Source organism: Podarcis bocagei, assembly GCF_964188305.1.
Source record: "Podarcis bocagei genome assembly, chromosome: 17".
NCBI lineage: Eukaryota > Metazoa > Chordata > Lepidosauria > Squamata > Lacertidae > Podarcis > Podarcis bocagei.
This window is the reverse complement of record NC_138143.1, coordinates 43,004,212-43,016,493: the sequence shown is the minus strand read 5'-3', so window position 1 is coordinate 43,016,493 and position 12,282 is coordinate 43,004,212. Positions and strand designations below refer to the sequence as shown.

The following is a 12,282-nucleotide window of genomic DNA, read 5'->3' as shown; positions in this document are numbered from 1 at the left end:
TCATTGGCTCTCGGAGTAGGGCGAGGCGGGAAGCCGCGCGTCACGGAGGGACCGTTGCCTTACCTTTCGCCGGCGTCGCGCGGCAGTGACGCGCTGCGCAGGCGACGGCCTCTCTCGCTCGCCCACTTGGTGCGGCCTGGCGGCGGCGACGGCGAAAAGACTGGCTTGTCCGGGGCTCCTCGCAGGTCAGTCGGAGCGGCCCTCGGGGGGGAGGCCGAATCCCCGCAAGCCTTCGCCCCCCCACCCCGGCGCACGCTGATGACGTCCCACACCCCCCTTCTGCCCCCTCAGCCTCCTCCGGGTTGCCCTTAGCAGCGGGAACATCCCTTGGTACCTTAGCCAGAGAAGAGATGGGGAGGCCTGGGGGGAAACCCGGAAAAATGGGGGGGGACCAGGATTTTTCGGGGGGGGAACGGGGGGGGAACACTGGATTTCCACCCAATTTTTCCGTTTTTTTCCAGGCCTTCCTATCAGCCCCGGGCGGCTCGCAGCAGAAGACCAGAAACACGACAAAACCTCAAACATTAAAAACTTCCCTAAAGAGTTGCCTGTCTTTTTGGTGAGGTTTTCTGCTTTCTCCACATGAAATTTAAAATCTCAAATGAAAGGTGGAGAAATAGTGAAGAGTATGCAGTAGAAGTAAATAATAAAAATTATATCCGATTCCCGCACAGTGGTACCTCGGGTTACAGATGCTTCAGGTTGCAGACTCCGCTAACCGGGAAATAGTGCTTCAGGTTAAGAACTTTGCTTCAGGATGAGAACAGAAATCGGGCTCCGGCGGCACAGCAGCAGCAGCAGGAGGCCCCATTAGCTAAAGTAGTACCTCAGGTTAAGAACAGTTTCAGGTTAAGAACAGACCTTCAGAACGAATTAAGTACTTAACCCGAGGTACCACTGTATCTAATTTTGTGCCTGTTCAAGTAGAAACGGAGGGATTCCCCCACCCCGCAACTGATGAGTAAGCCCATAGAAAATAGAAAGCCTGAGTATAAACTTGTTGAACTTTATACTTTATTAGGCACTATATGAGGGGAATGGGGAAAAGATGAAGTTTTATCGAAAGAAAATCAGAAGAAGATGGTTTGAAAGCCAGAGGAGTGTGGTATGATCAACAATCCCCTGGAAGTTTGGTAAAAGGGCAGAGAAGATGATGATTAGTCCAGGAGAAGATCCCCGAATACCATAGTGAGAGCACTTCTAATGAAATCTAGATTGAAGACGATCAAAGAGAATTGAATGACAAGCAGGAAAGGCAGTGTAGCTAGAAGAGGTGGGTATGACTGGAGAAACTTGGTTCAGCTGAGCAATGAGGAGATGTAGCTTATGGTAAAAAAAATAAAATAGATCAACTTTGTTCTCAAGTATGGAGGCAGGAAATACACAGAGACAGATGAGATTCATATTACATGTTATTAAACTTTTTCTACAAGATTGAAAGATCTGGATGGGAGGAGTGGTTACGGAAGGGTTGAGAAGTAGAAAGCAGGACTCCAAACTAGAAATAAGTGATGGAGTAACATAGCCTTGAATATATGTAGTTAGCTCCATCTGCCCACAAAGCCAGTAAAACAAGATTAACTTGAATGATGTGTCTGGCAAAAGGTTGAATAGATGTAAATAATAGGCTGTTGCTTATTTAGATAATTGGGCATTGCTGGCACTACTTTGTACTAAAAGGCAATTTCAACTAGAGGAAGTCCCATTGAACTCAGTTGGGCTGAGAAGACAACTACAGAGTTGCATTGTAAGCCTGCAGATATTTCTGCCTTTTCATCTTAAAATCAAAAATTTCTGCAGATAAGGCAAAATTGCACCTAACTTTATCTTTGGTGGGTGGAATATTCTTGAACATTCAGCACAAAGAAGCATAATTCAAAAACACTGGCCCCATTACAGGTAGTATAATTGTTTTTGAGATTTCATTTCTTGGTACGGATTTAAAACCCATCTGTGTTGACTGGTGGTGTGTATCTACCATTTTATGGTAAACCCAGTGCAATGACAGTGGCAATACTGTTGCTAACTGGTAAGGGGAAGACATAGTTGTGGTAATCAAAATTACTGGGCCACGGAGCTCATTTTTATAATTTCCTTCCATTGTGTTTGCAGACTTGATATGACAGACCCAGATGTTCTCACGGAAGTCCCAGCTGCTCTGAAGCGCCTTGCCAAGTATGTAGTACGTGGCTTCTATGGCACTGAACATTCTTTGGCCCTGGACATTCTGATTCGGAATCCATGTGTGAAAGAGGAGGACATGTTGGAATTGCTGAAGTTTGATCGGAAGCAGCTCCGAGCTGTTCTCAACACTCTGAAAGGAGACAAGTTCATCAAATGCAGGATGAGGGTGGAGACGGCCTCAGATGGCAAGACCACCCGGCACAACTTCTATTTCATCAACTACCGCCTGCTGGTCAATGTTGTGAAGTATAAACTAGACCACATGAGGAGGAGGATTGAGACAGATGAAAGAGATTCCACCAACCGAGCCTCCTTCAGATGCCCAATTTGCTTTAGCACCTTCACAGATTTAGAGGCAAACCAGTTGTTTGATCCCATGACAGGTAAGGTACAAGCATTCAGTTCATAAGGAACCCAACTGGGTTGGACAAATTTTGGGTGCCTTACCTGAGCAGGTTGAAGCTAATGTGGGAACAAACCACCTAACTTGGTTAGTCCATGTGATTGATCCATGTTAACAGATAATTACCCTGGTGGTGGGAATATGTGGCTCGGAAACATGGAAGCATCTTACAGGCTTCATGTTGCCTATGTCTGGCTAAAGGAGATGAAAAAGCCTTCTGGAATTAAGTCTTAAATGCATCTTGGTGGAACGCTCTGCCTCATGAGACCAGGGCCCTGCAGGATCTGATTTCTTTCCGCAGGGCCTGTAAGACAGAGTTGTTCCGCCTGGCCTTTGGCTTGGAGCCAATTTGATTCCCTCCCTCCCTCTCTTTCTTTTTTCTTTTCCTTCTCCTCCTGCGATGAGGCTACATTTTAATATTTTAATGTTTCATTATTTTAATATTGTATTTTAATTTTGTTTTTAAGTTGTAATCATTCAACTTGTTTTTATTATTGCTTGTTAGCCACCCTGAGCCCGGCCTTGACTGGGGAGGGCAGGGTATAAATAAAAATTATTATTATCATCATTCCAATATCATTGTGCTTTTTCCTTTTGGTATTCTGAGGGAAATCTTTTTAATAATAAATTATTCTACTTGAAATGCTACTTAGTTGTATCTCTCTTACTTCATAGCAGCTTCTCTTCTTAGGACTTTTTCGCTGCACCTTTTGTGAGACTGAAGTGGAGGAAGATGAATCGGCAATGCCCAAAAAGGATGCACGGACGCTTGTGGCACGGTTTAACGAACAGATAGAACCTATCTATGCCCTCCTCCGTGAGACTGAGGATGTTAACCTAGCCTACGAATTACTTGAACCTGAGCCTATGGAGATTCTCGCGCTGAAACAGAGGTGGGCGTGGGGTTCTGAACCTTCTGCACCTGGTACTGGTGTGTTGACATTCAAACATCATTCTGGTGTAGGATATGTTAGGACTGCTCATGAGGTTCAGTTTTCCTTTGCACAACCTGCTGTGTGAAGAATCAGGATGCATTTAGTCTGCAGCTAAGGGGAAAGGAGACAGACCGCTGAAGAGGTGGAACTCTGTAGTGTGGCACGTAAGGATTAGTTGCTTAGCAATATGTATCACCAATCACTTTGTCTGTTATGACACTGGGATTGCTTAAGTTCCTACAGTGAGAACACAACAGTCAAATTCCTATGGGTAGCTAATTTTTTAAGCGAAGCCTTAAGTTAGGGTGGCTAACCTTTTTTTTTAGCTTGAGAGCAGCATTTACCCTTCACCAACCCTCCAGGGGAAAGTATGGTCTCCTCACGCCCACAATACGTTGAACATGACCCTCATCGTTCTCAGCAGATCAACTGATCAGCAGATTGCTTCCTCTCTGTTCATCAGTCTGGTGACTAAGGAGTGGACAATTCCCATTCCCATTGCGCTGCTAAACTCCACCCAGCCCAGTTCTGTCTACCTTATTTGTTTAGTTATTTCTGTTTCCACCACCCATGTTGGTGAGGCCTTGGGGAGTGAGAAGAAAATGCTGGGGTGTGTGTGTGTGCCTGGATCAGGCCCCTGAACTGAAGCTTAGTCACCCTGCCCTAAGTGTTTGAAACTAGACACCTCAGGAAAAAAGAACAACAAAAACATAGCACTTGCTTTAACAATACAGCTGATATAAAGGTGTCCATAATCCAATAACTTGTTCCAAGAAGAGGTGCTAACCATTCGTCTTCTAATGTTACAATTTTTCTCAAGACGCTTATGCCCATTTGATTTATATATAATAACTGCAAATATATTATGGCCCAATTCTTAGTTAAAAGTTCAGAATCTTGTTGGAAGATGATACTGTCTACTTGTTACAGATTACATTGCTGATATAGTAAATTAGGTCTTACCCCTACACATGACGCAATACTAGGTGATAGAAGCCTGAGGTGATAAAATGGATTGTACCAGGCCTAATGTCCCACCCATGCACATGTAACAAACCCCAAACTGCCTGAAGGTTTAAGAAACAAAACCCAAATACATCAGAAGAGAGGTACTAGCCCAGACTGCTCCTTGGCTGTATCAATTTATACTCGGAGGTAAATTAGTTTAACGTATAGGAACTTACAGGAATCCTTCACCTATAGTCTGAAGTGATACTGGCTGTTATATCACCTCAGAACTCTTCCACCTCTCTGTGCTGTGTGTGTTAGAACATACTTTTATTTAGACAATATATGCCTACCCCTAATGGTTCCATTATCTGTCTTTCTATGGTGGCGCTCCTCTTCATAATCCCACATTAATAAACATATAGTGATACTTATATCCCCCAGTTGAAATTTCCAGAAATTCCTGAGATAATGACACTGCTGCGAAATCTGCATGGTTTATGGGATCATTCTATTTATTTGATTACATTGATTAATCCCCCCGCAAAGCAATGTTCTGAGAGCCACAAATCAAGTAAAACACCAAAATCACAGTGCAGAACTCTTATGAAACAAACAATCCACATCAGAGCAGAAGCTAAAAAAAATTTCAACCGTAATCACACCTTCTAATAACAGCCACAATGTTTTCCTCATAGATCGAAAATGTAGAAAATGTAGAACACTAAGTGTGATTTAACAGGTCAATTCATTTAAATGAGTGAAAATACCTGTGTTAGCAAAGTGTTGTGTTTTATGGACTGGGATGCGGATGGAGCTGTGGTCTAAACCACTGAGCCTCTTGGGCTTGCCAATCAAAAGCTCAGCGGTTCGAATCCCCACGATGGGGCGTCCCTGCCAACCTAGCAGTTCAAAAGCACACCTGTGCAAGTAGATAAATAGGTACCACTGTGGCGGGAAGGTAAACGGTGTTTCTGTGCACTCTGGCTTCTGTCATGGTGTCCCATTGGGCCAGAAGCAGTTTAATCATGCTGGCTACATGACCCGGAAAGCTGTCTGTGGACAAACACTGACTCCCTCAGCCTGAAAGCGAGATGAGCACCGCAACCCCATAGTTGCCTTTGACTGGAATTAACTGTCCAGGGGGTCCTTTACCTTTTTTTAAACCTGTGTTTTATTATTGTCTACAGCAAGGAGCGGGCTGCCGGTGCTTTGGCAAACAGCAGTCTATCAAGTGGGCAGCACAGGGAAGCCTGGTCTACAAAGGGACCCTCTTATGAGGACTTGTATACCCAGAATGTCATCATCAGCATGGAGGACCAAGAGGATCTGCCCCAGCCAGCTAATGAAGGGAAGCCAGCTAGAGAGAGACCAGTTTGGCTGCGTGAGAGCACAGTGCAAGGGGCTTACGATCCTGATGAAGTGAAAGAAGGTAAGAAAGCTAAAAGGCAGTGATTCATGAACAGGTCACCTCAGTACTTGATTACTGCAACGCCCATTATATGGGACTACCCTTGTGCGTGTTGGAAGCTCCACCTGGTGCAAGATGCTGCAACTAGACTCTTGATGGGAACAGACTCTCGCCAGTACATATCAATCCGTCAATCCTACCAATCAAATCTTTATTACGGTCATAAACCAGCACAAGGAGGGTGGGGTACGATCATTTAAAATCTGTAAAGTGTTTTGGTTAAGCTAAAATTATTAAAAACAGAAGGTACAGTAGTGCCCCGCAAGACGAACGCCTCGCAAGACAAAAAACTCGCTAGACGAAAGGTTTTTTCGTCCGCGATTTGCCTCGCAAGACGAATTCCCCTATGGGCTTGCTTCGCAAAACGAAGCTTGCCCCGGGGACAGCGGGTCTTCTCTTTTGAAGCAAGGGGCTGCGGGGAGATAGCGATCTCCCTGCAGCCCCTTGCTGCAAAAGACGTCCGGGGGAAGCGGGGAAGCGAAGCGCTTCGCTTCCCCGCTTCCCCCGGACCTCTTCTGAAGCAAGGGGATGGGGGGAGATAGCGATCTCCCTGCAGCCCCTTGCTGCAAAAGACGTCGGATGAAGCGGGGAAGCGAAGCGCTTCGCTTCCCCGCTTCCCCCGGACCTCTTCTGAAGCAAGGGGATGGGGGGAGATAGCGATCTCCCTGCAGCCCCTTGCTGCAAAAGACGTCGGGGGAAGCGGGGAAGCGAAGCGCTTCGCTTCCCCGCTTCCCCCGGACCTCTTCTGAAGCAAGGGGCTGGGGGGAGATAGCGATCTCCCCCCAGCCCCTTGCTTCAGAAGAGGTCCGGGGGAAGCGGGAAGCGAAGCGCTTCGCTTCCCCGCTTCCCCCTGACGTCTTTTGCAACTGTTCCGAAGTGGGGCGGGGGGCGGGGTCACCTGCCCCAGCCGCCCCACTTCGGAAAGCTGTTCCAGGAACAGCTCCATAGGAACCTCCATAGGCGCCCGTCACCTCTCCAGCCAGGAGAGCGCGCGCGGGGCTAAACCAGCCCCCCGCGACCCTCTCCCAGCTGGAGAAGTGACGCGCGCCTATGGCAGGAGCCTCCATAGGCGCCCGTCACCTCTCCAGCCGGGAGAGCGCGCGCGGGGCTAAACCAGCCCCCCGCGACCCTCTCCCAGCTGGAGAAGTGACGCGTGACTATGGCAGCAGCCTCTGAAGGATGCACCGAAGCCTGGCGTGGGGGGGGGGGCGGAGAGACCTTCTCCCCGCGCCAGCCTTCGGATGGCTGTCCTGAAGACTTGGGGTGGGAGAAGGGTTTTCCTTCCCACCGCCAACATTCAGAATGCTGTTCTGAATGTTGGCGGTGGGGAGGAAAAACCCTCCTCCCACGCAAGCCCCGGGAACAGAGGGAAAGCGCTGCGCGCCTTCCCCTCTGTTCCCGTACCTGTCCTGAAGGCTTGCGGTGGGGAGAAAAGCCCTTCTCCGCACCGCCAGCCTGGCAAGCGGTTTCCCTAGGAACGCATTAATTGATTTTCAATGCATTCCTATGGGAAACCGTGCTTCGCAAGACGAAAAATTCGCTAGACGACAAAAATTGCGGAACGAATTAATTTCGTCTTGCGGGGCACCACTGTATATATAAAAGACTACAGTGGTACCTCGGGTTAAGTACTTAATTCGTTCCGGAGGTCCGTTCTTAACCTGAAACTGTTCTTAACCTGAAGCACCACTTTAGCTAATGGGGCCTTCCGGTGCCGCCGGAGCCCGATTTCTGTTCTTAACCTGAAGCACTATTTCTGGGTTAGCGGAGTCTGTAACCTGAAGCGGATTTAACCTGAGGTACTACTGTATAGGAATTTAAAAGAAACTAAAAGAGTCTAAAAGAAGGGTTAGGAGCATTAAACAAATGTGAAAGTGCATAAAACATTATGACTACCAATTTACAAAGCACTCTTATATGAGTGTTCATTAAATCTAGTTTGTGGTACTGGTCATCCGACAAATTTTGAGCGCTGCTGTGCAGAACCTGGCAATGTTGTATGTTATAGCAGGGTTGGTAACTAAAAGCAGCAGGGAGGTATAGAATTATCCTGTGAGCCCTGGATACCTATGGAGTAGTGGGGAGATGAGGCTAATACGAATGTCTCTATAACATAGGCACTGGAGAGGCACATGCTCTGTTGTTTCTATTTGTCCGCAATTACAGGGGCATTGTCTCTCTGAGTAAGCAACGCCAGTACATCACCTCAGAGCTTAAAAGCTTGCACTAGCTGCCCATGTTATTGAGGCAGGTTTAATGCTCTCGTATTAATTTCCAAGGTCCTTAGCAACTTGGGTTCACGATATCTTAAGGAGCGCCTGATCCCTTATACCCCTGCCCGTTCATGGAGATCTTTGGAGAAATTAGCTGAATGGTTCAAAACTACTAGAAGCTGTGCCTTCAGTGTTGTGGGCCCAAGCCTGTGGAACTCCCTCTCAATTGAGATTAGATAAGCAAACTCCCTACTGAACTGCAGGCACGTAACAAAGACTTCCTTATTTCAGCGGGCATTTTAATGTACACTTAGAAATTCTGAGTATTAAGCAATATATAAATATCTGAAATTTAAACAGATCTGGGAGAAATAAAGAAGTGAAAGTGCGTAATTCAGAATGGGGAAGTGTGTGCTCTACATATTTGTGCACATGCGAACACACTGTCTTAGTGCTTACTCCTGGTAAAGTAGCTGCCTTCTCAGAGATGTGTAAAAAGTGTGATTAGTTTACGCTCCTTAGAACATTTACACCAGGCATAGGCAAACTCGGCCCTCCAGATGTTTGGGGCTACAACTCCCATCATCCCTGACCACTGGTCCTGTTAGCTAGGGATGATGGGAGTTGTAGTCCCAAAACATTTGGAGGGCCAAGTTTGCCTGTGCCTGATTTACACTGTTTGTTTTCTAACACTGAAGTCTCAGTGACAGATGCTCTGCCCCAGGTTGATTTTTAGAACTAAAGATCTTCGGAAGGTTGAGTTCCAGAAGGCTTAGTTCATTGCAGCAAAACTAACAATGTATTGTGGGACATCTGTGGGACTTAAAATTGACATGATGCTTTCAGAAAGCTTGGAAGGAATTTATGCACATTATCTTACTGTAATTCTCACTACAACCATTTAAAGTAGCCTGGTACTATGATCCCTATATTTCCCATTGGGATGTGGGGTCAGACTGAGCAACTGGGTTGCATAAGGCTCACAGATTCATGAACAAGGTGAGATTCAAGGCATGATTTTCCTGTTTTATAATGCAATCTCTTAGCTGCATTATACCAGCTTACCTTAGAAACCAAAATGTTGGTTGTGGCATTGCACTTCTTAGTGTAACCACACCTTTGTGGGGTTTAATCCATCCCCAGTTTCACAGGTTTACCACATTTCCTAACTGGGAATGGAAAGAGGACTGAAGATACCTCTTCCCTGCTATGTTGTTTTTTCTATGTACAGAGAAATTTCTCATAGAAAAACATTCAGATATTCATCTTCCCACCCCCACCTTTGAAATTATACAGTGCAAGAAAAGGTACACCACTTTGCTCAGTTTATAGCAGGGGTCAGTAAGGCTTACTGGGCATGGGCCAGATCACTCCTGCAGAGATCCTCTGTGGGCCAGACTGGCACAGAGTGATGCCGGAAATCGCGTCTGCGCATGCCCAGACGCCGGAAATCACACCTGAGCCTCTTGGGCTTGCTGATCAAAAGGTCAGTGGTTCAAATCCCCGCAACAGGGTGAGCTCCCGTTGCTCTGTCCCAGCTCCTGCCAACCTAGCAGTTCAAAAGCTTGCCAGTGCAAGTAGATAAATAGGTACCCTTGTGGCGGGAAGGTAAACAGTGTTTCTGTTTGCTCTGGTTTCCGTCACGGTGTCCTGTTGCACCAGAAGTGGATTAGTCATGCTGGCCACGACCCAGAAAGCTGTCTGTGGACCAACGCTGGCTCCCTTGGCCTGAAAGCGAGATGAGTGCCGCAACCCCCATAGTTGCCTTTGACTGGAATTAATCGTCCAGGAGTCCTTTACCTTTTACCTTTAGTATTGCAGCATTAGCATGTAAAATTGCTTCCCTTGTTTTCTTGCAGGTGGTCAAGACACAGATATGTTACAGGAAGGGGAAGAGGGTCCGGCTGCCCTCGACAATAATGAGGAGGTGATGCAAGCTCTGCTCATCCACGAGAAGAAAACCCCCTCTGCCTCTGTAGCTGCCATGGGAGGCATCGCCCCACTATCTGCCACCAATGCCAGTGACTCTGAGAGCGAGACGAGCGAATCGGACGAGGACTCCCCTCCCCACGTCGCCCCGGCTGCAACAACACTCTATGGGCTGACAGAGGAAGACGATGATGATGAGTTTGAGGTGGTGACGGAAGACCCCACTGTCATGGTGGCGGGACGCCCATTTTATTATAGTCAAGTAACCCAACGACCTGAGCTGGTGGCCCAAATGACTCTGGAGGAGAAAGACCAGTACATAGCGATGGGCCAGCGGATGTTTGAGGACATGTTTGATTAGCTCCCTTCTGCTTGTGTGCAGCATTTATAGAGGATAGTCACCTGGAAATTCTGGAACAGAGCAAAATACTGAATTATATTCTCATACATTCTGAGTTAATTCAATTGTTCTTTAGATTTACACAGAAGATGCCACATGAGCAATCGGACAGATAAAGAGGCGGCCAGCCAAAGATGTAGTATAAGAGTGTGAGAGCTTGCTGGGCAATCTGGATTCCCTTGTTCACATATTTGTGTGCAGAGCTACACTTAGACTGAAAGTTTCCAGACCTATTCATTTCCATGTGCTTAATAATTGTTTGCTTTTGATCTGGGAAATAGGAATGCCCTTTTGGTTGCTTGTTTCTCTGTCCTGAAAGGGGGTTGTAGAAGGCATTGCATTGAGTTTCCTAGATTCTGAGTCAGTGATAGCATCTCCTCTGAAAATAATATCTAAAGATGGTTGCTTCAGAACTGCATATGATCTGCTTGTAACTACTTAATGCCCTGCATACTTAATATGTGGGTATTTTTTATTTCTTACACCCAGACAAGCAGGATATATATTTTGTTTCCCATGTACCATTTTCTTATAGATCCTATCGTTTCTAAAACCGATCTATAGCTGCAGAGAACATATGTACAATCATGTTAATTAATGGATAGTAAGCCACCACAGTGGTTGAAATAGCTTTTTGGAGAAAGAGGGACACGAGACAGGTAGACATTTTGGTTATTGCTGACTAGGAAGAAGTTGTCACAGTCTCAAAGAGCATGGTGAATTTTACAGCCTTGTAAAACTTGTCATTTTTGAAATTTATTTTCCAGGTCAGTGATTTTATTTCTTTGCTAACATGGGCGGATTCCTGGCTTTTCATGCAATCACTTCACCTGCAGTGCTATAATTTTCAAATGAGTGGACTTGACTTCAAAATGTAAATTACCTTCAGTTCAGCCCCTACTTCCAGAAGTGCTCTTATACCTTATACTTCCCATTGTAGGTCATAATCTAAAGATGGGCCAAAAGTGTCAAAACGTATTTTCCCCCATGCTGGATAGTCCATGTTGAATGAAAAACACTCTTCTCCATCCTTGGACTCTGCCCAAAAAAGTGATTTTGCCTAAGTTAAGACTCGGGCTGGGGATATTTTAATTTGGCACAAACCCAAAAGGTGTTCTCGATTTTGAATGATTATGCAGAACTTTGTTGTGTGTCAGTATTTAGCACAGAACAGTCTATTTTATATATCCAGCAGTGCCTACACAAGCAAAGCCGATCTTGTAATGTTTTACGTTTTAAAAACATTTACAGCTTTTAAAAATCATTGTTTTTCTTATTTGGCATTATAGTAGAGCAGAGTGGTAAAAGGACTGTGTATTTTAAAACTTTAGCATCTGCCACACATGCTGTTTTAATTTACTGAAACGATATACGTTATCGGTCCCTTAAAATGTAAAGCCGTTGTATACTGACCCTCTATGTTTTGTTAGTCTGTGAAGTTTCTCTTAAGATTTTATCTTTGGAAATTTTGATTGGTAATAGACACACGATCTTTAAACTATGGTCTAAATTTTTATTCCATCTTAAAATAAAAAGGCACAAAGAACATCTTCCACTGGTTTTTCATTGATTAATGAACAAATTAGAGCAGCTCGCTTTTTTCTTTTTAGCTTGATGGGATAATACTTGTTGAAGAGTTCTTGGCTCTCTTGTAGGTGTTCCTACACAATGTCACAGTCTGTCTTTCGTATTCCTTTGCTAGATAAAACACCTTGTTTTGCCAGTATAAGACAAAGTCAGTCAATCATATCTAGGCTTTGGATTGTAATACCATGTTGCATGCAGACTTGCTAGGTAAC

At 45.5% G+C, this 12,282-nt stretch overlaps 1 protein-coding gene across 2 annotated transcripts; it reads left to right on the top strand.

Annotated features, from left to right (window-relative positions):
* Positions 1–81: 81 nt before the first annotated feature.
* GTF2E1 (general transcription factor IIE subunit 1) lies at positions 82–12,041 on the top strand. Of its 2 annotated transcripts, XM_081176696.1 has the most exons (6): positions 109–185; positions 1,022–1,273; positions 2,113–2,567; positions 3,279–3,480; positions 5,661–5,902; positions 10,014–12,041. In XM_081176696.1, exons 3-6 carry the CDS (start codon positions 2,120–2,122, stop codon positions 10,442–10,444), a joined length of 1,323 nt encoding a protein of 440 aa, XP_081032822.1. In that variant the 5' UTR covers positions 109–185; positions 1,022–1,273; positions 2,113–2,119; the 3' UTR covers positions 10,445–12,041. The 2 variants fall into 2 exon arrangements, with proteins under 2 accessions (XP_081032823.1, XP_081032822.1); XM_081176697.1 differs by lacking the exon at positions 1,022–1,273 and having other exon boundaries at positions 82–185.
* Positions 12,042–12,282: the final 241 nt, after the last annotated feature.

Coding starts and splice junctions, on each gene's coding strand:
- GTF2E1 (XM_081176697.1), top strand. CDS start 2,120: ATGACAGACCCAGATGTTCTCACGGAAGTCCCAGCTGCTCTGAAGCGC. Junction 2,568..3,278: donor GTTGTTTGATCCCATGACAG/GTAAGGTACAAG, acceptor TTCTCTTCTTAG/GACTTTTTCGCTGCACCTTT. Junction 3,481..5,660: donor ATTCTCGCGCTGAAACAGAG/GTGGGCGTGGGG, acceptor TATTGTCTACAG/CAAGGAGCGGGCTGCCGGTG.